General features: G+C 40.4%; 1 protein-coding gene across 1 annotated transcript in view; it reads right to left on the reverse strand.

Annotated features, from left to right (window-relative positions):
• FAT3 (FAT atypical cadherin 3) overlaps window positions 1–24,645 on the reverse strand; it is a 399,825-nt gene that overhangs the window by 45,959 nt on the left and 329,221 nt on the right. Inside the window, exons 12-19 of the mRNA XM_054518453.1 lie at window positions 24,351–24,547; window positions 23,103–23,256; window positions 22,002–22,235; window positions 8,045–8,434; window positions 5,572–5,786; window positions 4,675–4,812; window positions 1,910–2,053; window positions 1,160–1,357 (exon numbers count right to left, since the gene is read on the reverse strand). Of these exons, the coding sequence (XP_054374428.1) occupies window positions 1,160–1,357; window positions 1,910–2,053; window positions 4,675–4,812; window positions 5,572–5,786; window positions 8,045–8,434; window positions 22,002–22,235; window positions 23,103–23,256; window positions 24,351–24,547 (1,670 nt within the window). The remainder of the gene's footprint in view (window positions 1–1,159; window positions 1,358–1,909; window positions 2,054–4,674; window positions 4,813–5,571; window positions 5,787–8,044; window positions 8,435–22,001; window positions 22,236–23,102; window positions 23,257–24,350; window positions 24,548–24,645) is intronic.

Consider the following 24,645-nt stretch of genomic DNA (forward strand, 5'->3'; position numbering starts at 1 on the left):
TTGGTGTATCTCAGACATGGTGGTCTGTCTAATATTTCATTTATATGAAATATATGGATCTCTAAACCCGGAGGATGCTGCTCAAATTTAACTCTCATGGCCCAGTTTTGGCTACACTAGAACTCTGGCTAGCAAATGACCCAGAAAGCAGGATATTTTACTATTAAGGCATGGTAAGAAAGAAAGAAAGAAAGAAAGAAAGGTGATGATTTTTTATTTCCCTACAAGGCTAAAAAATAGGTTTCAAGGATATTAAATGGCAAACTTGTAAAACTTTGATTTGAACTGTTAGTTAGCATCAGAGCCTATATTTTGTGAATTGCAACCAACAATTGCCTCTAAGGATGCTACTGCTGTGAACATCATTAAATGTGCTTGTAAAGGAACAGACAGGCTGTGCTTAGAGAGATCAACCCCAGCAAAGCAAGTAGAGGAAGCAAGAATTTCAGACACAGCTTATGGGACCATGGCTCATTTCAGTGAAGAGGTTCATTCCCTAGACCTGCATATTTATTGAACCCTAATACATCTTCTCTGCCAGACCTGAGAAATGTGGACAAATTACTTTTGGATTTACAGGTTTTGGCAATCAAAATTACCCTGGTTACAAAGCTTCTCAACGATTATTCTAAGCTAAGTTTGAGCTGGACTTCTATTGCATGTCTTATTTTGACATTCTTTAAAAGCTAAGTTGACCTTGGAAATGTGATTTCATGAATTCTTGGAAGGCTTCCAAAAATTTATTATTAAATTTATGACTTAAAAGCAGAAATTATTTTCGTTCCTAAAGCAGTATTTTGTAGTCACTTGTTCTGGGGTGTATTTATATGTATATAATGCATTTTTGCTCATTTTCCTTCCTTAGCTACAGAAAAAAATGATGAAAATCTTAAACCATAACGGTCGCTGCTCAGAAAATTCATTTCATGCCGCGGAAATTGGAAAGGTGGCTGGCTACCTATTTATATTTATATGAAACCAGGTTTAAGAACATCAAAGAAAATGTTCTGCATTGTGAATTTGCAAACTGGAATGTATGGTATTTACTCGTAGAATACAGCCCATTAAAAACAACCCATACAGGGAAAGTACAGGTTACCTACCACCAAGAGGTTTTTTTGTTTCAGTGTAGAGTGCAGATGTAAAAATCAAGCCTTACCTGCACGCAGAGCACATACTCAGTTGAGACCATGTGCTTGAAGATGACTGCAGACCTCAAAACGCCATGAGGGTCCAGTGTAAACTCCTCCTCTTCATTTCCAGTGAGGATGGTGAAGGTAAAAGGGGGGCCATTGTGAAAAGAGTCTTTGTCTGTCACTACCAGCTGCAAAATGCTTGTGCCCACTGGTTTATTTTCCTTTACACATATACACAGCGTATAAAGAAAAGGATTAAAATGATACATATTGCAACCATAAAATACCACATTTTTCTATCGTGAATATTCAACTGAATGCTCTTTGCCCAAGCTGGCATTTCACAAGCTGAGCTTTGTTGACACCGCTTATGCCCCGTGGACCAGCAGCAGAGATGAAGGTACCCGCCACACCTCCAGGGCCTGCTGGGCTCTTTCTGATACTCTGTCTGATCAGGACTGACTAAAAGTCAAGACTCACACCCAGAGCAAGGTATAAAGAAGTGTGAACTTATCCCAGAGCAGACATTTTGAGGTTTGAGTACCTGGTGCAGCAGGGATGAATGTTAAAATGTGTGACAGATGCTGTGCTTAAGGAGCCTCAGCAAACAGAAATTTACCAAAAGACTCAAGAAAGATTTGTTTATATTTTCCTTTAGATAAGATCACTTGATACATGTTTTGCAGATAGATCATCAAAAAGTACTTAAATGAAACCAAATGCCTGTGCATTTTAAAAGTCAGAGAAGTTTTTGATGTGCAGGATAAACTTACTTGAATTACAGCCGTGTAGTTAGCTGGAGTAAACACAGGGCTGTTATCGTTCACGTCAGAAATGTCCACATTGACTGTCACAGATGAAGACAAAGGAGGGGTACCACTGTCTCTTGCCTGGACAACTAACGAATAACCAGATATCTGAAAAAGGTGAAAACATTAAATCATTGTGAAAACGGTCCTAAATTTTAACCCAGGTTCTTCACATTCAATGCACCACCTTCCATATTCTAAGGAAAGCTGTTTGGCCTCATTGCCTTCCTGCCCTTAGTATAACATTATCCTGTTTATTGCCACATTGTGCCCCTACTTCTGTTTTATAAGGCTACCAATAAACATAACAGCTTCATTGTATTAAAATAACTGCATCAGATAAAGCATTCCTGAAATAAAGGGGCAGACAGAAAATAAATGACAGATAATATCTGAACTCAGCCATTAGTCCTGAAAGCTTACATTTCCATCTCTCCTAGGTGTCCGCTGGGATAAGTGACCTGATTGTATTTATCTTACAGTTGGTTTCCAAGACAAATATATAATATATAAATTGCTTATTAGAGCCAGCATCAGTTTGACACATACTGTTTCTAAAGTGGTGATGGAGAGCCAAGGAAAACTTAACAGGCAGTTGGCTTAAACACACTGGAAAACATTTGGGAGTACGAAGGACAACAGTCTCTGTAGCAACAGAATATTATCCACCACTCTGCAGAAGATAAGTGGGCTTGAGTCTGCTTTTTTGCAACAGACACAAACAGTGCAGTGCAGGCAGTTCAGTGCATCATCCACAGGCCCTCTACACACATATGTGCCCGTGTGTGAGGTGTGAGCATATGTGACAACTTGCAAAAGCTCTGTCTATGCACAGTTTATGGATGACAGTTGGATTTTCCAAACTACATCCTTATGTTGGCTTCCTTAGGTCTTACAACTACTTTTTACTGTACATTGCTCCTTGCTCTGCAGGGAAAGCTGCTGACACGTCTGCCCCTGAATCCTCCCACTGCGGAGCAAGAGAAGGGCAAAACATGCCAGATACAACACTCTGCTCCACCCTCTCAGAGCAGGGCTGGAAAGAGGAAAAGCATGCCCCTGCAGAAGGGAACAAGATAATGTTAAAGGGGCTTTTTTGGGAAGGAAATCCAAATACATTTGAAAAATGACAGCTTTTTTTGTGGTAGGGAGGAGCTCAGACTGAGCACACAAAATAAGGGGGCTCTTCTGGGATGTGGGACAAAGCAAAAGGCAACATGCTTTTTGGGGGTTGTTTGGAGGAGATAGACTGTGATTTGGTGGGGGTAAAGTGACACAGGAGGGAAGAGGAATCCTGAACTATGGAAAGTCGAGTAACTTAAGTAAGAGAATTAATCTTTTTTTTTTAACCTAATTTCCACTGCTAGCTAAAACCAGAAAGTTTTGTAGAATCTTTCCCACTTGTTTTTTTTTGTGTTTGCTTTCATTTCAATGTATCCCAGAAAGGTAGATGGCAAAAGTCATGGTCTCTGTATGATTACAGCTCTGGAAATAAGTCCCCTTAAACCACTGAATCCTGGGAGTCAGCACTACCTTTGGGGATCTACAGCAGATAGAGCATCATACATAATTTTCCCTGAAGGGGTCAGAAACACCTGTGTCCAGGAAATGTGCCAAAGAAGCAAAGAAAAAGACAATATCACAACTTATTTTAACTGAGGGAAACTTTGGAAAATGCAGACCTAACACAGCTGGCATAACACATGCACACTCTTGTGAGGGTGTGTGTGTCTGAATTCAGCTGCACTTCAGAAACTAGAAAAAAGTCACATTAAGGAACTCAGCCTGTGCTTTTATTACAGCCAACTTGTAACATGCACAGCCATTGTTACTCCCATTTTAGTCAGTCTGTGGTAAAGTCATTCTACCTCCAAACACAAACAATTTAATCCTGCTTTAGTGATAATACAGAAGGGGGGTTTTGCCACTGTTTTAAGAAGCAGGTTTGCTTCCAGTAAAGGGCTTCTCCAGCTGAGCCCATATTCTGAAGGTAGCAATCTGCTTCCCCAGTTTTGTGGGTGCATTGCTGAGAGGCAGGAGGCACAGATTTCCTTATGTGATGCAAGATTTCTGAAGCCATGTACCACTCTTCTGCCCTGCTAGTAGCACAGGCAACTGCACTTGTTTGTTTCTTTTCCCAAAAGCTGCTAATTGCTAGCTATGGCAAAATGGTGATAAATAATCCTGAATGAATAATGGAGTGAGCAAACAAAGCAGCAGAACCTATTTAATGAAGCACTCTTTCACTTTTGGTACAGCCTGGCCACTTCATAACATCCCCTCCCCAGTGGCATGTTTTGCAGAGCGCTAATTAATGGCTGAGGTCTCAGCTCGGCGCTCGGTGCCACAATCTGGAGCATTTTGTAACCACTCTGTTGCACACACGGCTGCACATGTGTGCTTGCACGCACAGGGGAGAGGAGGCAGCTCATTAACACAGCAGCAGCTCCTGCTGGCACCACGGGGGAAATCCAGTGCTGCTGCCCTCCCCTGATGCAGCTGATGTGTGGGTGCAGGGTGGGAGTGGCAGCAGTTGGCGTGTAGAAACACTGGGGACAGACAGGGCTGGCATGGAAAGAAGTGGGGAAACGTTAGAATGACCTGTTGGAGCATCTCGGGCTGATTGCTGCAGAGTATAAAAGAAACTCCTTCAACACAAGCTAGCAGCAGAGTGGAGATTGATGCACATCTGTAAGTCATTGCAAGTTAAGAAGTCCCACATGTCTTACCCTTTCTCTATCCAATTTCTTTTTAACCTTCACGAGTCCCAAAACAGGATCAACTGAAAATTCATTGTCTTGATCTCCATTCACTATGGAAAAATGAATCTGACCATTGGGAGGACTGTCCAGATCTTCTGCTATCAACTTTTTTTGAGAGAAGAATAAAAAAAATAGAAAAACAAATATCAAGTGATCTGTATGGTACATTAATTGCTCAACACACCAAAAAGTAAACTTCACATTCCATCAGACTAGTTATACCTGAACTGTACACCTCTAAAGCATCAATCCAATAGGTTTTTGTTAGGAGGCTTCACTTGGGCCTTTTCAAAATTCTAGTCTGAAAACATACAAAATATTTTAATCTTAATATTCCATACAACACTCTCTCTCTGGATCTACAGGTTGCAAGATGAAAATATTGTGAGGTTTGGGGATGGCACACTGCATGCCAGACTATACAAATACTATGTATTTGGAGCTCTGAGCAGCCTGGTGCAGTGGAAGGTGTCCCTGTGCACAGCATGGGGGTTGGAACTAGATGATCTTTACGATCTCATCCAACCCTATGACTCTACGATTTTATTTCATTGAAAAGTAGAATTCTGCCTTTCTATTAAAACCTGTTTCTTTCTAGCTGACTCATGAAATGCAACACCTAAAATATGCTATTGCTCTCTGACAGCATAACAGGGTTAAAAAGAAAGGCTCAGTACTACTACTACTTCTTTCTTTTGGGGAGAAACTGACAGGAGCTTGGGGAGCAGTAGCAGGCACAGAGTACTGTCTATAAAACGGTTTGGGGGCCTCAAGACGTAGTAATTATCATGATTAGGCAGTGCAGCAGTTTTTTAGGGGCAGGGGGCTTCATCACACCTAAATGCCACCCACGGCCCCGCTCACCATGAGCACGGAGTCGCCGACGGCCGCGTCCTCGCTGATGACGGCGCTGTAGACAGCCTGGCTGAAGGTGGGCGCGTTGTCGTTGACGTCCGTCACGTTCACGTTCACCGTCGTCACCGCGCTCAGGGCGGGCGTTCCCCCGTCCTTTGCCTCCACTACTAAGTAGAAGTCCTTGCACGATTCAAAATCCAAAGCTTCGACAATGGAAATCACTCCTTCGAAGCAAAGGAGGGAATGTCAACAGCCGGCAAAAAGTAAATGATGCCACAGAGCAAGGGATTTGACTGTAGTAAACAGTACAGCATGCTATTTATCATCATGGCACACAGTACAACACTAGCTGTAAGACTGCCCAATCCAATAAAAATGTTTATTCAGATTTCTACTGCTGTCGTTTGATTAAAGAATGATGCCAATTGCACTTGGGTTGCCTCTGCAGAAAGGACCTTTACAAGGCATGAGGCAGTGAATGGTTCCTCATGAAAATAGCTTTCATTATGTGAGGATCATAGATGAAGAAGTGGGGGCCATATTCACCCATTTACCATCTCATTCACAGAGCCTTTGGGAGAATTGGATGCCGACTCTGGAAATAAGCCCTGACAAGTCAACAGAAATTCACTCCCACACAATTAACTTCTCATGAATTAAATACAAATGAATAGGATATGAATACCTCTGAGAAATCAGTTGTCTATCATTTAAGTGATTAAACAGAGACTTCTCCACTCAACTAGGTTTATAATATTTGTGTTACTTCACCACACAACCAAAATTAAGACTCTCTGTAACTTGATTCACTGCATGCACCCAGATTCCCTCTAGGACAGATATGATCTGATTTCTAGTGTTCTTACAAACCTCCAGCTTCCTAACCTTCTTAGGAAATGTATTTCAGGCCTTAATACACGTTATAGCCAGGAATTTCTTCCTATAATTTTACCAAAGTAATCCAAATGTAATTTAAACCCATTCACTGTAGACTAGGCATGGACTACAGTTTATTTCCCTCTTCTTCACAGGTAATTTCTATAGGCATGAAAACTAACAGCATGTCTTCTCTTTTGTAGCTTAAACAGCCTTAATTCCTTCAGTCTTTCCTGTTAAGTCACATTTTACAGACCTCAGATTATTCCTCTTAATCTTGTCTGGGCTCTCTCCAAATGAATTCCACCTTTCAGCATGACTTGCTGAAAGAAGAAGCCCTAAGAGAAGCTCCCAAGGGGCTAGCAGAGAGTTAGGTCCCACTGATGAATGGTGCGAAGGACATTATTTTTCAAGCTCTGATCAGGCATGCTACATCACCACTCTGCTGTCTAGAAACTGAGCTCCTGCCTCTAAATGGATAATAATGGAGCTGTCACACATTAATGAATAATATAGTTTTAGTTTTGGTGGGGTTTTTTTCTGTGTGATTAAGCTTCATTATGGGTTTTTATTGATTTATTTCCTTGGTTTCATTGTCAAATGTGAAGTTAAGTATCGCTGCCTAGGCATATTTATGTTTAAATTTTTCTAGCTCTAATCAACATGACGAAGATGACAGACAACACACAGTTATGTTAAGTCCCTCACATGAGAGGCAGCAGCCTCCGCAGAGTGGAGAGCCATTTTTGCACACAATTATAGAAATGACACAATGCATAATTTTGAGATTTTTCATGTTACTGGCTATTACAGTTGCACCCAAAGAAGTGCTCTCTTCAGCTTTTATAATCAAGACTGCTTTGCTCTCAGACTCAGGTGTCAGATTTGTACTGGTCATCCTGAATGCTATGAGAAGAAGGGGATCCACTACAGGAAGAATAGAAGAAACAGATTACAGTTGATGAAATAAAAATTCAGTGAGGATGAAGAATATATCCTGCTAAGGAAATTCAGAGAAAAGGAGCCATTTACACCAAATTTGATACCTCTGTTTGGTACTTCTCATAGAGAAGCAGTGGAGGACTTCTGAAATTTGTGATGTATAACCAAAAAGACTTCAACCCAAGCCCTGGCTGAAATCAAAAAGACAAATCATAACAACCTAAGTCAGGGAAGCTGCATATAGCTACATAAATGGCAATCACGTATTAGGACTGAATTGGTCCTAACAGGTCCTGGTAGCACTGGCTGATGCCTTCTAAGGGGCAGACAGTTGAGGCTGTACTCAGCTGGTAAGCAAGAGAACACTGCAAGTGTTCCGAAGTGTTTTGCACAGTTTGGCTAATAGGTTGTCACATCTATATTGGTTTCGACAGACTTACTAATGGAGAAAAGTATTCTCCACTTGAGCTGGGGCAGCCATGTGTGACCATAGCTGACATCACTCTCCAACCTAAAATTGCTTTTTAACTGTGTAGTTAATTACACAATGATAAGCTGTGAGACTCTGGCCTTGGAAGTCTTTTGGTCCAAGAGCCTTCCCCAAAGCATTCATGTTTTTCTGATGCTTTAATTTAGCACTGCAAGTAAGAGCCACCTTACAAACCTGTTTTTGAGTTAATCTTGAACTTCCCTTTCTCATTTCCTGATCGGATGAGATAGGCAATCTCAGCATTTGTACCAATGTCTTGGCTTGTAGCAAAAACAGAAAGGACCTCGGTGCCAGGTGAGGTGTCTTCAGGCACTGTCACAAGATAATCTCTTCTTTCGAACACGGGAGGGTTGTCATTAATGTCCAGCACTGTAATGGTAACGGTGGCAAATGAGGATAAGGTCAGGACAATGCTTTGATCTGAGGCCTTTACAGTGATGTTATAGGAGGACTGAAGCTCCCTATCAAGTGGATGCTCCAAAATAATGATTCCTGATGACCGGTCAACTGAGAAGTAACCATCTGCAGAGTCTGACAGGGAATAGGTGACTTTTCTGTTCACGCCTGAAAGAGAAGCAAATGGGAAATGAAAATGAGAAATAAAGAGAAGAAAAATCTCTCCCCATCTAACACTAACCCTAAGCAAAATCTGCTATCACATTGAGCATTTCCAGTGGGGGTAGAGGTAGGAGGGCCTGTGGGTACAATATTGCTGAAAGCTGGGACGTTAGGGCATGCTCTTCCCACATGACAAATCCCTGTGGATAAGTTAAGTTCCTTCCCTCATCATGATACTTTTTTTTAAAGATTACTGTGCAAAACTGTTGGATACTGAAACTTGAAAGCAGAACCCAGATATGGTCCTTGCCCAGAAAAGTTTATAATTGAATTAGATGAGACAAACAGAATGCTGAAATTGGAAATGTCTCAGAGCACATCTTGAAGGAATAGAAATGTACATAAGGGGAAAATAAACCCGTAGAAATACATCAGGTGGCACAGAATGTACTTGCTACCAGTGCTGCCTTGATTCCACTGTTGAGCAGAAAAATATTATCGTAAGATGATACCTGTTAAACAAAAGCTGCATCAAAAAACTCCTGCCAGAATATGAACATTTTAAAAAAGGAAAGTCCCTCTGTTCCCCAGCCTAAGAGCAAAAATTGAGTTGTAAAAAAGGGATCCTGTGTTTTTAAAATCCTGCCTGTATTTCCCAATACAAAGCACCTATGCACCCAACTGCTGAATATGCAGATCTATGCTAAGGTTGTTGTCAGTAATAATGCCTGAGGGGATGGTACTGACTTGGTTTCTGCACTAGAGTGGGATAGCCATTTCAAATCTAATTAAAAGTGAACACAGATACAAGCTAATTCAACTCCCTTGATGCTAGTTGATTTTGTGATTTCGACCTGGGTGCTTCAGTAAGAGATTATGACTAAAACACAAGGATCCACTAAAATGGAGAATCTCTGTTTTTAACATCTCTCACTTGAGCATTTGCTGCTGTTTTTGTGGGAGAACAGACTTTACAAGCCTGACATTAATCAGATGAACAAGAGCTACCAATCCCTTCTAGGCATATTTTGTTAATTTAAAATTTGTGACAGTATTATTCTGCTTTCCAGCAGCAAAGCATTGTAGAAATGTCTGATCAAAAGCAGCACAAATCACAGTTGTTTTCTGCTTGATGTAGCAGGAGTTGAGCATCCACACAAGGGGGAGCTGGGAGACTCTTTGTTCAATCACACGCACATAAAAGCTAGAGCAACTACAAAGTCTCAGACCCTACTTGAAGGGCATTAGGAATTATTATTTGGCTCTTCAGAGAATAAAGTTTTTATGCAGTGCTTGAGACACTAGAGCATATTTAAAAGGTTCAAATGTCTTTAAAATACGGAACAAATTAAATGGCAATATTGCAGTGAACTAGGCTGTTAGGTTTTTTGAGTTGTTCTGTTTTGGTTTTTTAATCACAGCAAAGTCTCTTTATTCACCCTGGCATCACAAATACGAAAATAACATGTCCCACCTTCAGCAAAACAGCAAGGCAATCAAGGAACTGACTTCTATCCTACAGGGGAGGAACTGAGCCCACAAATTCACAGGAAATTCCTTCATGATAAAACACGAAGGCTTTGAATACCCTACAGCTGCTGGAGAGCACACTCACCCCTTTCCTTAGTCTCTTGATACATATATCCAAATACTCTGCCAGCTGACAGTCAACCAAACTGACAAACACTAAAAAGTAGTAAAACCCTCTAGAAAGTGGAAGATTTTCAGAGCGTGAATGGTTGGAGGTATCTACGTTTCCATCTGGGGAGGATCTCCTTCAGCTACACATCCTCCATGAACTTCTACTTACAAAAAAAGGACAGACATGACTATAACAATTAATGAGTTAGTAATAACAGCTGATCCTCAGGGATGCTGGAAAATGGGAATTTTTTCCCCCTTCATTCAGAGCATGCTGCTTAGCACCCAACCTACACATGAGTTTTAAGGGTAAAACTATTTAGTATTCTGCACCAGCCACTCTTGGTGCCTGCCAGTTTCTACACAGTATCAAACACTCCTCTGAGGCAGGGGCCCTAACACACACCTTCTACTCGTCTGTAACTGCAGGACAGCCTTAGTCTGGTTTGCAGTTTTCTCTGGCACAAACTCCCTTTTTGATACTCACTACAGCACACCTGGGCACAAGACAGAAGATTCATATACCACAGTCCTTGAGAGCACAAACAGCCAGAAAGGAAATGGCCAATGGATGCCTTGTGCCTTGAAACACCAGGAAACTTCAGCAAGTGTATCTTGCAATGGAGAGTGGGGAGAGAGAATTTGGTGCATGCGACACCACAGAGGCAAGTTTATGTACAGGAGGTAATAACTCCAGTAAAGGCAATCTGACATATAATCCAGCCCCTCTTCTTGTATTCTACTTCCTAAAAGTGATGTCCATGAATTAACAAAATATTAATAATGTTTTTTGTAAGCCATTACTGGTGCTCCTACAATGGAGATAGATCAGATATAGATTATGGTGTTCTGGTTGCTCACTCTAATATATGGGATTTTTAGGTAGAAATAGAGACAGTAAAATCTTGAAGGAAAGTGCTTTTATTTTTCCTTCCTGGAAAATGAGAGAGGAATACAGAAGTTCCAGAGACATAGGCTATCTTGTACCAGTCTGGTATGATGAAGAGAACAGTCTTATTTTTCCCATGGGACATGAAAGAAAAACTCTCACAGATGAAAGTGCCATTTTATGCAAGAAGAGACAGCAGATTAGGTCAGAAAACCTGAGTGGGTATACAGATACCAACCCTTAGTGGCTTTTGGCCCAAATGCCAAAAGGAGAAAAAACAGGAGACATACAGAGGGAGATCTTAGCTGTGAGCTGACTCTCTCATAGAGCGTTTTGAGGGGCGGAATTTAACACTTGCTTCTTAAGAGTGGTATCATTTAAAAACTGTGGCAGAAACAGCACTCGAAAGAAAGTGTTTGTTACATCAATAGCTGTTTCTACTGAGCTTTCTGACCTAAGGCTGGGAGAGAATTGGGCATGAGGCAAAGGTGAAGTAGGAAGCTGCTTCTATTGAAATTCAAAATGCTTTAGTCCGGGGGCTACCCTCTCCTGAGAGAGAAGTGTCCACCCGTGTGTGTCAATGCCATCCCTGCCACAGAGATGATGGTAGAGTCTGTTCTAAAGGAGATGCTTTCCATGGAAAGGAAACAACTGCTTCAATGCCATGGCTCCTGCAGTGGTAAAGAGAGCAATCCTCCCACACTGCTTGCCTACAGCTCTTGGGGGGTTAATGTTTGCAAACTGTTTTGTGTCAACTCACTCACTCAAACTTCTCAGATTTCTAAGGTGCCAATCATGAACGTGAGCTATTTGAACAAGGAAAGTCTTTGCAGGAATCATTATTACAATAAGAAAATTGCAGTACATTTCTTTTTAAATAAAGGAATAAGGTAACACCTTTTCTATTTAGACTTGTATTAGCATATGATAGAATATTGCCCTTTGCGAAATCTCTGGTGTGAAGAGCTTGTAAAACACACACCTGCCTAGAACCTCAAACACCATTCTTCAAATAGGCTTTTATTCTTGGTTTCTTCTGTACTAGAACAAAGGGGCACACACTGAATGCCACATCATGACAACTTCTATGTCATTACTAGTTTAAATAGCATCAGGAACTTTGCTTCACAATTCAGCACTATCAATACCCTCCTTGTATAAAGCACAGAATCACAGAATCATTCAGTCTGGAAATGTCCTTTGAGATCATCGATTAGCCCAGCACTGTCACAGTGAGGCCACCACTCAACCATGTCCCTGAGTGTCACATCTACACATCTTTTAAATACTTCCCAAGGTTGTAACTCAACTACTTCATTGGGCAGCCTGTTCTAGTGCTTGACAAGGCTTTCAGAGAAGAAATTTTTTCTTTTTTCCAATCTAAACCTCCCATGGCTTAACTTGCTGCCATTTCCTATTGTCCTACCGCTTGTTACTTGGGAAAAGAGTCCAACCCTCAACTTACTACAACCTTCTTTTAAGTGGCTGTAGAGAGAGAGAAGGTCCTCCCTGAATCTCCCTTTCTCTAGACTAAACACTCCCAGCTCCCTCAGCTGCTCCTCACCTGACTTGTGCTCCGGACACTTCCCCAGCTCCGTTGCCCTTCCCTGGACACGCTCCAGCCCCTCAATGTCTTTCTTGCAGTGAGGGTCCAGAACTGGACACAGGATTTGAGATGCAACTCAACTGAAAATGGTGGAGTTACAACACATTTTGATCCTGATTGACACCAATTAAAAGGCTGAGCATTAACCCAATAGGCACAATCCCCATATGACAGTAATTTTCTGCAGTGGGCAATACCTTTATGCATCACACATAAAGTAAAAGTTACATATATTAAAAGTCACACATAGTGTTTCTCCTTTCAGGTTTCATCTGTCACCCTGAACTCATTATTTAATGTGTTTTCCCAAATAAAGCTAGACCACTCATTTTAGTTTATGTCTGAAAAATGACATTAACTTTTGTCATCTACTCATTTTCATTTTGAAAGCCGATGAAAAGAAATGTAATGGCAAGTATTGAAAATAAACAAACAAGATGTAGACCAGAAAGGAAGATGAAAAAAATTATTTTTTAGTTCAGCAGTGGTTTGCAGACATACAAAACAAACTATCTGATTATTGTGCTTTCTCTTGCCTCTTTTATGATGTGATGATTAACATTGGTGTGTACCTATGACCTTTCCCAACTACCCAAATGTTAACCACAAGGCCAATTACTAGAAGATAAAAGTCCACAACTTTGTTAACAGCAAACAAGACAAAAGATGAATTCTAAACCAGATTTTATAGTACTCTACTCCATCATTTTGAGATGAAAGAGAAACCTTGCCTGAAGTACCTTGTTGAACTGTAGAAGAATAGATAGCCCCACAGGGAAAATATTTCAAGTGATTTTTACAGCTTAAGCAGAAAACCTGACTGAGTTCAATCCATAACACTGCTACCAAGATAGACTTTCACTATTTTTCCCTTTTCTGAGGGAAAAAAATAGCCCTAACCCCAAAGGCCTTTACTCACACCACTGCTCCAATGGAGTCAGGGTACCTTGGAATGAGGGCAGGGCAGACCTGAAGATAATCAGCCCCTTACTAAAGGGAAATACTTGACAGAAATGGAAGGTACAAACTCTTAGCAGTATGGGACCATCCATGGGTGTCTAAAACCCTGCTTTCCATTTCAGCTGAGACAGGAGCTGTCTTTTTGGTGGGAAGTCAAGATCTGGATAGTTGGCTCACCCTCCATCTCTTTCCTACGAGGGATTTTCATATTCCTGGGTACTGGTTTACATCACTTGACATATATACTTGTTTTCTTCAGTGCTCCTGAGTCAATTTTTCTGAAGCTGGGATTTTGGAGGTACCTGATTCAGGGTTACACATTGCAGCTGGTAACATAGGGAAACATAACCAGAAGCAGTGGAATGGACACACAGAGAGAGATAAAAACCATGTATACACATATGTAAGCATGACTAGAACCATTAAGATAGAAAAAGACCTCTAAGATCACTGAGTCCAACTGTTAACCCAGCTCCAAACCATGTCCTCAAGCAGCACATTCATGCACATTTTAAACACTTCCAGGGGTAGTAATTCCACCTGGATAGCCTATTCCAATGCTTGTGAAGAAGTTTTTCCTAATATCCTATCTAACCTTTCCTGGCACAACTTGAGGCCATTTCCTCTCATCCCTTCATTTTCTACCTGGGAGATGAGACCAACCCCCACCTCACCACAAGCTCCTTTTAGGTAGTTATTAAGAGCAAGAAGGTCTCCTCTCAACCCCAGCTCCCTCAGCCTCTCTTCATTAGACATGTGATCAAATAGTTTGTATATTATATTTTATATATTTGTGTATGTGTATATACATAGAGAGAGACTATTCACACATATATATATATATATATATATGTTTAAGTGATCCAGTTTAAAGACAGAGTTTATTCACTCAATATAATCCAAGAGATACAATTCTTCTTTGTCCACTTCTTTGCCTCTATGTTGTTAACAATATCTTGGAAATCTCAAAAATTAAAGAAACTACTAGAAATGAGAAAGTGTGAAGAGAGCCAGAATCCTGAGAGGTCATCTAATTTATCCCTGCACAAAGACAAGATGGATGCAATTCATCCCCAAACAGAAGCCTATCCTTTGATCAGGAACTTGCATAAGCTCCTTGGACACCCCAGAGTCTCACTTTTCTTACAACTAAAAATCTTGTTCTGACTTTTTGCTGAGATTGAATAAAATTAATAAAAGACAAGGGAAAAGAAAAAATAACAAGGGTCAGCTTCCTTCCTCAGAGCTACTTATCTGAAAGCTGAAGACTGTTATATTTTATCATCTCAACTCTTTTCTCTCTGGCAGACCCTCTCAACTGTTTCAATATTTCCTGAATTTTCTTCCAGACTTGTGATCTCTTTTGTCAATCTCCTACATCTTCCTGGAAAATGTAGCCTACATCTTCTTGGAAGTGCTGCACCAAAAACAACACAGCCTTTCAGGTCAGGATTGGCCAACACCAATTAAACAGAAAGAATTACTTATTTTTTCCAGTATTACTCTGGTTTACCCATCTCATAGAATATTTGCCTTTTCATACCAGTATGAAAGAATAAATACCTTCAGCCTGTGGGTCACAGCTGCACCTCTGCAGTTCTGCTGCCCAGGCAGCCACCAGCCAGACAACACCAGTGCACTTGGTTTTCTTGCCTAAACATGGACGTCACATTTATCTTGATGATTTGCACTGGGTTTTTCCATACCACTTTTCCAACTGTTAAATACCACAACTGCAGCTTTGGCACTATCCAGGTAACTTGCAGTACCACTCTGCTTTCTGACATTTAGCAATACAGTCCTTATGCCTATTTATGTATTCAGGAATCAAAACAGCAATGCTGCACCCAGTACCTTTCTTAACTTATCCCTCCAGTATAATGGTTACTACAAACTCCCCTGATAGCAGTTTGGTGCAGACCATGTTTCCCTGGCTTACACATAAAAATATGGTGCAGTACAATGCCATAAAACTCACTAAACCTAAGCCATAACACTCATAATATTTATTTCAATATGGCCTCCTCACATATTGCAGAAGGAAATGAGATTGGTTTGATGACTTCAGTTCCTGAACACAGACTAGCTTTTAGTCATCTTGATACACACATCTCATTATTTAAATGCAAGGAGGGTTACTGCATTCTCCTGACTACCCCTGAAGCTTTAAAAATATGGCCCTCTGAGGGATTCAACAGGGTCGTGCTGAATGTTTTGTCAGAGGTTTTCAAAATCTCCAAATACCTTGTTTATTTACCTCCTAACAATAAGCCAAGTCTAAACTCCTAAGAGCCTATTATTTTTTAATTTGGTAATTTTTCAGGGTCCAGTGTGCTGTATCTCTGCATTCCTGTTAGTGTTTTTGCCTTTACTAGGAAGGCAAAATCTAGGTTTTCTCCTGAACAGCTCACTGAGTGAATTTGGACTTGCAAGTGTCTGTAGGACGGGCCAGACAATTGGGGAATGTCGGGCTTTGCCATTCCACTCTCCTTATGGAAGACTCAACAGGAGTCTAATGGCAAAGACACCTTTCCAGGAAGAAGGAGTATAAGGATACATCATCATGGACTATTGCTATTCATTGAATAAGCTCTGAGGAACAGAGCCCAGAACCAAATCAACCACCAGGCTACAGAGCAATGCTCACTCATGCCTTTTGTTTTGTGTTCCTTTTTTTTTTTTTTGGTTGTATGTTGGTGTTTTTTTTTTCTTATTTTGTTTTGTTTTGGGTTTTTTGGGCTTTTTGTTTGGTTTTTTGTCTTTTAGTTGATTGGTTTGTTGGTTGGTTTTTTCTTCCATGGCTGATTCCCGAATTCTTTCTGAAAACAGCTCCAGTGACAGGGGACAGGCCTCCCTACTTAAACTACACCTCTTACTTATGCAGTGCTGTTTTGGATTGCTAGAGTAAAGGGAATTAATAATTCATGTCTTTTTCATATCCTGCATTAGAGACCTAACCCGGGTACTATTTTAAAAGTCTGTGAGGCAACGATGTGGGTGAAGATATAGGAAACACCATGTATATTTTAAAGAGAATGAGTCATCCTCTGTAAAGTATCTTGTAATATTTATTTTATAAAAACCCAGACAATACCTAGAAATGCCATCTAGCTGGCCTCATTACCAAAGTTAACTACCTATTAGCTGTTGAGTTTTAGTACATCTTCTGTCCTATTATCTCTGTTATTCTTTTTATTCACGTTTCAAATCCCTGCCTTCATCTTTTTCAGATCCTGAACACTCCAAAAGTTTCTAGATCCATTTTAAGGGACATGCCCAACATTAACAAACAGATAAAGCAAAGGTTGGCTGTGTACTGGTTTTGCCAGAAAATGTCAAAATCAGTACCTACTTCAGCATTTCTTGTATTTTGTTACTCACCATTACACGTAATTCAGAGAGCTGCACTCCAATCAAGCTGTGACTGTCTTACACCTCTCTCTGACCCTCCTGCAATCTCACCTGGCAACACTTCACACTTCCCTGAGCCCAGCTGTGAGGCAGCTGTGACTGCAACACACTCAGCTGCCCTAATTCCTTCAAGAGCAAATCCCACCATTGATGAGGCTGAAGTCTGTACTCTAGTTCCACATGTGTATTCTTGAAAGTGGTGACCCACTGAACAGCCTGAGTGATTTTTTTCCATGCTAGGCTCACCAGCATCGTGATGCTACTTTTTAAAAAACAGTGATAAACCTCAGAGAACTATCTATATTCCTTGGTCACTATTTCTGGCAGATACTTCATTTTTATTGTTTTAGTCATTTCTTCTGTTTTCCTCACTGACACAAAGAGAGGATAGGAAGAAAAAGAAGATAAAATACACCTGCTTCCCCATCCTTTTGGCGGTAGGTACACCCTAAACTGGACTGGCTGAAACCTGAAGGAGAAGTCATATTATCATTCATCCCTAGTAAAGAAATCTATTATTTCCTGTGCTGGTGCCTTGTGAGCAACACATGGTAAGGGTAAGGGTATGGGTTTGTGCTTTTTTTGATCAAGCAAGTCTTTACTGAAACATCAAAATATGTGAGGTCAAACCTTGCAGGAAAAGTATAATTTCTTGACACAGATTTCCTTCGAAATCCAACAAAAAATTTTCCATAGGAACCTGAAAGAAAATGGCACTCCTTCCCTCAGTTTACCAGTTTCCCTATCAATTCTTTTGTTGGAGAAGTTTGGGTTTAGGAAGCAGATGTCTCCTACTAAGAAGGTCAAACTACTTCTCCCAGAAGGGCTGAGTCTCTTCTGCTGCAGCTCTTCCACTTTGTGTGAAAAGGTGAATAATTAGCTCCACATGCCAAGAATCAGACTGATTACAGACTTGATTTATTTAAACTCTCCAGATTAAACACAAATGCTCTAATCAGCTGACAACAGAATCCTTCTCATAAATCCTGGTCCAAATAATATTTAACTCTATAAAACTGCTTAAAGAACAGAATCAAATTCAACCACAATTAACCCATATAAACTGACTGTATAAACATATCTTTGGGAGGGTCTCAAATCTTATTATGGCTTCCTAAATTAGGCTTTCAACACCCATATTTTCTCTCATATCCACCTAAATACCAAAGCATCAAATACTAGGACCAAAGAATAGAAATCCAGGCTCATCATTCAAATCTACTGACCCCAAAATTAGCTGGATGTTTTTTTTCAGAACTGGTGAATGAACCTTAGACCATTCTACTCACAAGGCTACAAGCCCTGCAGAAGCTGGGACACATCCAAAAGTCTGGGCAACCTATGCACGAAAGTGAGAAAATGCTTTGAATAAGGTAGCACACTGCTCATTGTTTTTCCAGGTTGCATTACTCAATGTCATTAAATCTTCTGTAAGATATTGGAGGGTATTTCCTGAAATAACACTTTTGTCATGTACAACAGATCACGGTGAGCACGTTACACTTTTATCTGTATCCACAATGCAGGTCTCTGGTTATTCCCAGAGGACCTCTGAGGTGCTCATGCTGCATAGTAGTCAACCCTTGGAGGACATCACCCTCTGCCCTTGGAGGTAGCCAAAAGCCATCTGGACTGAGTCCTAGATAACCTGCTGTAGACATCCCTGCTTGTGCAGGAGGGTTGGACAAGATGCCTGCTATTCAAGGAAGAAGCCGATCAGTCTCATCAGTGACTCTGAGAAGCACTCTGGTTTGCCTTCCCAAACCAAAACATGGATACCAGCTGGCTCCTAGCAGCATGCACGTTACCACATCTCCTGCGAGACGCACTGGCACAGGCCCTGGGCTGGGGAGGGGCTGTGAGGTTGGGGGTCAGCTGAGAACAGAGCAGGGCAGTCTGCACACTGCATGAACTCTGCAACCAAATAAAGGCCGCTCCTGCCAATTTTTTACCTACATGCCTGTGTTTTCCTGCACGTTGGCTGCATGCAATACAAGGTGCTGGCTCAAAGATGGCCCAGTCCATCTGTACTGGCTAGTTGTGCAGGAGATGATTTGCCACATCTTTAAACATCAACTAATGGAGAGAGAGGCTGGAAGGCAGCAGTGGCAGGCAAGAGAGAGCTGCCTGACAAGGCAATTCCCATTGTGAGCCAAATTAGAATCTCATATTCATCATAAACCCAGAAAAAAATCAATTGGCCAGTGAAATCACTAAACTGACTAGAGATCTGGATGACTGGTGCCCCAGTGGTGATGAAGAAGACTGCAGAAGGATGGATAATGCACTCTTCATTTTTAGCACAATAAGTGCTCCTGCCTTTGGTAGACTACACCATTAATCATCATGGAAAAAGGCCTGAGCAGGGAGGTCATTCACAAAGCACAGCGCCTGCAAGTGAGGCAGGATTTAACCATCACTTAAAGCACTGCTGAGCCTGGATGATACTGTCATTCATTCTTGTACTCTGTGAGCAAGGCCACAACACCCTGTGCATGCAGAAAACACGAGCAGCACTGGAAATTAGTATGTGCCTGCACCTCAGCTTTGGGCTCCACATTTATCCTGAAGTTTGTGGCAAGTATGTTGAAAAATTGATAAAGTCCCATGTAAGTTTCCTGAGAGTTGCTGCCCTAGCATGACCCTAATTCCTTTGAAACAGGCTGATACTGCAGTTGTGTGATGGGTTTGCTCTGGTAATTACACCTCAGCATTCATTCCAGTTCTTCTAGTGCCTTGATTTGAACAAAATGGAGTAATTTGGCTCTTTGCTTTGGAGACAGTGGGAGGTGAAAAATTCACTGCCTTCTGTAAACCTCTTGAAAAAATGTAGAACCAGCATTTCGCCTTCAATTCTTAGTTTGAACATTTCCAAACCTGCTGGTGGTGAATAAGTCTCAAATACCATATTGTGGAAATACTAAAACTTTCCAATCACAGCAGTATAGGAGAAATAACTGTTTTCAATTAAAACCATAAAATATCCTAACAAATAGACTTATGCATATTCTCTCTCCTTCAGGAGATCATGTAATTTAAGATCCCCAGCTGTATGTAGAGGTAATGGAAAATGAACTTGTGTGCTACTAAACAGTTAAAACTGTTTTCTTCTGTTGAATACTGTGAAGGAGGATCACAATTTTCCCTCAGTGTGTCCAGCTGGTACAGCTAGTTTCTAAGTATTTATCTAAATTATAAATATATTAAACAGCAATTTATGGTCCAGTCCTATAATTTCACAGGATATTATGAGATCAGGAGCTTCAACAGATATCAAAGGCACAAGGCAGATATAACCCTATTTTTCTCTTACGTTGACATTGTCTTAATTATCCAACAGTGTCTGAACACAGTATTCTCAGGATTCTGTTGTGTTTAGTTGTGGACCATAAAAGGACTTCTCCCAAGTCTTCTCTCAATGGCCTCAATATTCATGCTCCTGCCCTTACAGTACACGGCCCTTAAAGCCCAAAGCAGAACAGGCAAATCCTAAGTCTGATCACAAGATTTTTCCTAAATGTTAAAAATTTATTTGTATGATGATTACTGCCTCCACTGATGTTTTCAGGATAACACTTCAAAAAGCCTTAGAGGACTATCACAGCCCATCAGGAATATCAATTATATATTTTTTCTCTCAGGGGAACATTACACTACCTGAATTCATTCATTATCTAGCAATAGGGAATCAGTGCTTTTAGTAGGGACTAACAGAACAGTAATTAGAACAAAATCCAGTTTTAGGGACTTTTTAGTAATTTACCTGTGATACACAGTATAGTTTGATTTTCAGGTCTAAGCATTAATGAAGTACATAGGCCCTTCTCATTCACCATATCCATCCCTACCTTTAACTTCTCTAGTTTCAGAAGGAATGTACAGCAACTAGCTCATAGTTTGTGGGTTTTTTTAATTGTTAGCCATCTTGTTATGTAAGGTTGGAGCTAGCAAGAACTTTTCTTGACAACTTTTTATTCTAATTGTGTCCCCACTCTCCTTGAATGTCATCCCACATACAAGAAAAATGGCAATTAATACAACAGTGGAAAATAACAACACTGTCTCTTCAGATGGTTCAGTAGTTTACCAGCAGTAATTGGCTCTTCACTGCAGGACAATATCATAATTTTAATTATATGCCATGGTTTTCAACCATGGCATATAATGTGGCTCTTCATAGATACATTAATGAATGCTGCTGCTCCTTTATGAATTCCTGTATATCTAAACTATCAGCCTCACAAATAACTGAGACTTCCAGCATGCACTCTACTTGGTAAATTTATTTTTTTCTTTTCACTGAATGAAAGATCTGCTTTTTACACGAAAACTATTCAGGCCACCTCCAAAACACAGAAAGAAAAAAAAAAAACAACAAAAAACCAAAGTTATTTCAACTCAAGTGAATGACCTAAAAATTTTTCTAATATTCAGTAGGTTTTACCACTGTATTACACCAAATGATCCCTCTTTAAATATTTATAATTGGGCCCACATTTCAAGGCTAAGGTCCTCATATAATAAAAGATTATACTTTCAAAGAGTGTGTAGTTAAGTAACCAGAACATTTATAATATACATTCACAGTGTACAATAGTTTTATGCTAAGGTAACCAGCTGGAACAAATGGGAGCTATTGCAGTATAAAACTCTAGAAAAGCTGTGATTAATCAGGTATAGGTCCCTGTAGCATGTAACTATATTATTTGCATAAATAGAGGCATGGGTGTTCAAAATCATGGCTCAAGAAAAGAGGCAAGACCACTGAAGGAAGAAAGTTGCAATTTAGCCCCAAAAAGATCTTTCCCCGCTATTGCTGATCAAGAGAAGACTACGTGTTTCTGTGGCTGCTGCAATGCCTTTCTCTTTGTAACACCATTATGTCAAGATCAGACACAAGCATTTTGATGTGGAAAAAGAGAAGAGAAAGAATGGGGAAGATAAAGAAGAACAAGGAGGAGAAAATGAAGAAATTTAGCAGTAGAAAAGCAAATCTGCTCTGCAATTCCACCAACCTGCAGAATTTTCATGAACTTTTTTTTTTTTTTGCAATGTTATTCACTTACCAACATCAGGATCAGTTGCTTGGACTCTTGTTAACAAAGCTTTAGTGGCTGTGTTCTCGTAGACACAAGCAGTGTAGTGGTCAGATGAAAACACTGGTGGATTATCATTAACATCTTCTAAAATAAGATGGATTTCTGACTGGCAAAACCTGCCACCACCATCAGTGGCTCGGGCAACCAAGTTGTATGCAGGGATTTTCTCTCGGTCAAGAGGGGCCAAAGATTTCAGCTCACCTGAAATTATTTAAAAGCAGCAGTTGTCATTATTATTGGAGCAGCAGTCATTAATTCTAGACAGCCAGAGTGTCTCAAAACCACGTGCTCCAAAGGAATAGGAAAGAGAAAACAAAACCAACATTGCTTATTCCAACAAACAGATTAAAAACTCACAGCAGTGTCACTTCCCCTTCCTCTTTACCCAAATAAGTGAGGTGTCAATATGAATGCAGGGATGACAAGCCATTCATGGTGGCTTTGACAGCAGCCTACAGCTTTACCTATACAAACACCACCATGTTTTTCCAAGTCTGTCTTTCTGTCACTCTCAAGATTTATAGACTCCTTAACACAGAAACATTTCCTTTTTAGCAGTACTTGCAGTGATATGACAAAGAGTAATCGCTTTAAATTAAAAGAGGGTAGATTTAGACTAGATATAAGGGAAGACATTTTTTATGCTTAGGGTGGTGAAACAGTGGCACTGGCACAGCCCTAGAAACCTTACTAGAAACCTTAACTGGATGGGTCTCAACATGATCTATTTGAAGATGAATCTGTATATGGGTTAGGCCTAGATGACTTTCAAAGTTCTCTTCCAGCCCAAAATAGCCTGGTTCTATGTGGTTCTATGATAAAGCTATGATCTAACCTGAAGTCTGCAGGGAAACAAAAGGATGGATATCAACTGTTCTGGTTGTAACATCCAACCTGACCAACAAAGATGTCCCTCTTTCTCCCTCCTGTCACCGCCGTTCAAATGGTCACCCAAATCTGCCAGAACTGGAAAAACTGGCTGATAGCCATGTGTAACCTAACTCTATTTAATGAAACCAGTACCCAGAGGGGTTAAGGCTATTCAGAAACATTTAGTTGTCTTCTTACCATTTTCTGGATCTAAGAAAAATTTATTGTTCCCTGAACCATAAAGAGAATAGCGAATTTCACCATTGGCTCCGATGTCAGCATCTTTAGCGCTGATTTTGAGAATTACTTTGTTTGGTGGAATATCTTCAGGAAACATTGCTGTGTAGGCAACCTAGAGTCAAAACCAGACATGTTAGTTATGCTGTAGCAGTATTTTGAACAACCTTTGAACAGTCTTTGAACAACCTTTTTTTAAAAACTATTTGTAGTGCATCTTTCTATACAGGAAACAATTTTCCTTTACACAACACATTCCTAGAAATTCAAATCACTGTTAAGCTATGAGGTGTCACAGAAACAATGCCAGATTATGACTGTGAATAGGGCTCATCTTAGGTGCTTAATGCAATACCATTTTGTATCTTCTATTTATTCCATTGACACCTATGAAATGAAAATCTTGATGAGTGTGCTAACAGAAACAATTGTTTTTATCACCTCATCCAGCAATTTTGAGGGAAATACAGATTGTGATTCCCCAGAGTGGTAGAGTGGTTCTTGCAATGAGACTAATCCAACAGTGAATGATAATGTGAGGATAGGAATTATATGAGTATGTGCATGCACACACACACACACACACACATAAATATATATATATATATATATATTTATAAATTTTCTGTGAGTAGTACTGTTAAGGAACTCTGGGTTTTATCATGTTTTTTCTTTCACACAGACCTTTCTATTGCACTAACATCAGTTCCCTGGATAGCCTTTCCACAGAATACAAGACAGTTAGCACTCTGAAAGCTGTGGTCAGGCCACACTACATGCATTCCTAACAAAAGGATAGCAAGCTACAGCCTTCTTTTCCACTGGATGTCTGGTATCTGGAAAGTTGAGGAAAGCTGGAATTAAACTAGACTGATGACAGTTCTACATGGGTTGTGAAAGGAGAGCTCATTCTTCTTTGCAGGGGAGGAGTAGCTGCCCAATGCCACCTCACAACGCATCATTTCTTGTAAAGCCAACTAAGGCCACTGTGTACAAGACTCCTTTGAAAGCTTTATGAGACAATTATCCTTCAATCTTGGCTTCACAGGAATGCTTTTTCCTGCTTCTCTCTCAGATCACTGCAGATTCTTCAACTAAGACCATAAGAATGAAAATCAGCATTTCCTATGAATACTTTGAATACTTGCAAACAGAAAGATCACTCTTTCTCAACACAGCAGCCACTTGCCATGGGTGGTGTTAACTCACCTGCTCACAAACTGGATTATTATCATTAACATCAGTGACAGTCACTTCCACAGCAGCTTGGGTCACAAAGAGGCCATCTGTGGCAGTGATGTTCAGATAATAAATGTCTTGCTCTTCCCGATCCAGAGGCCTTTTAACATAAACTTTCCACTCGTTCTGAACCAGTCCCAGAGCAAACTTCCCTTTGGGATTCCCTCCTGCAATAAGACAAGCAACACACCATGAGCTGTGGTGTCCCTTCAGAGCTCCCACCTGGTTTAAACACAGAGCCACATTACTAAGCAGCCATCATTTC

Source organism: Molothrus ater, chromosome 2 (assembly GCF_012460135.2).
Source record: "Molothrus ater isolate BHLD 08-10-18 breed brown headed cowbird chromosome 2, BPBGC_Mater_1.1, whole genome shotgun sequence".
In the NCBI taxonomy this organism is placed as follows: domain Eukaryota; kingdom Metazoa; phylum Chordata; class Aves; order Passeriformes; family Icteridae; genus Molothrus; species Molothrus ater.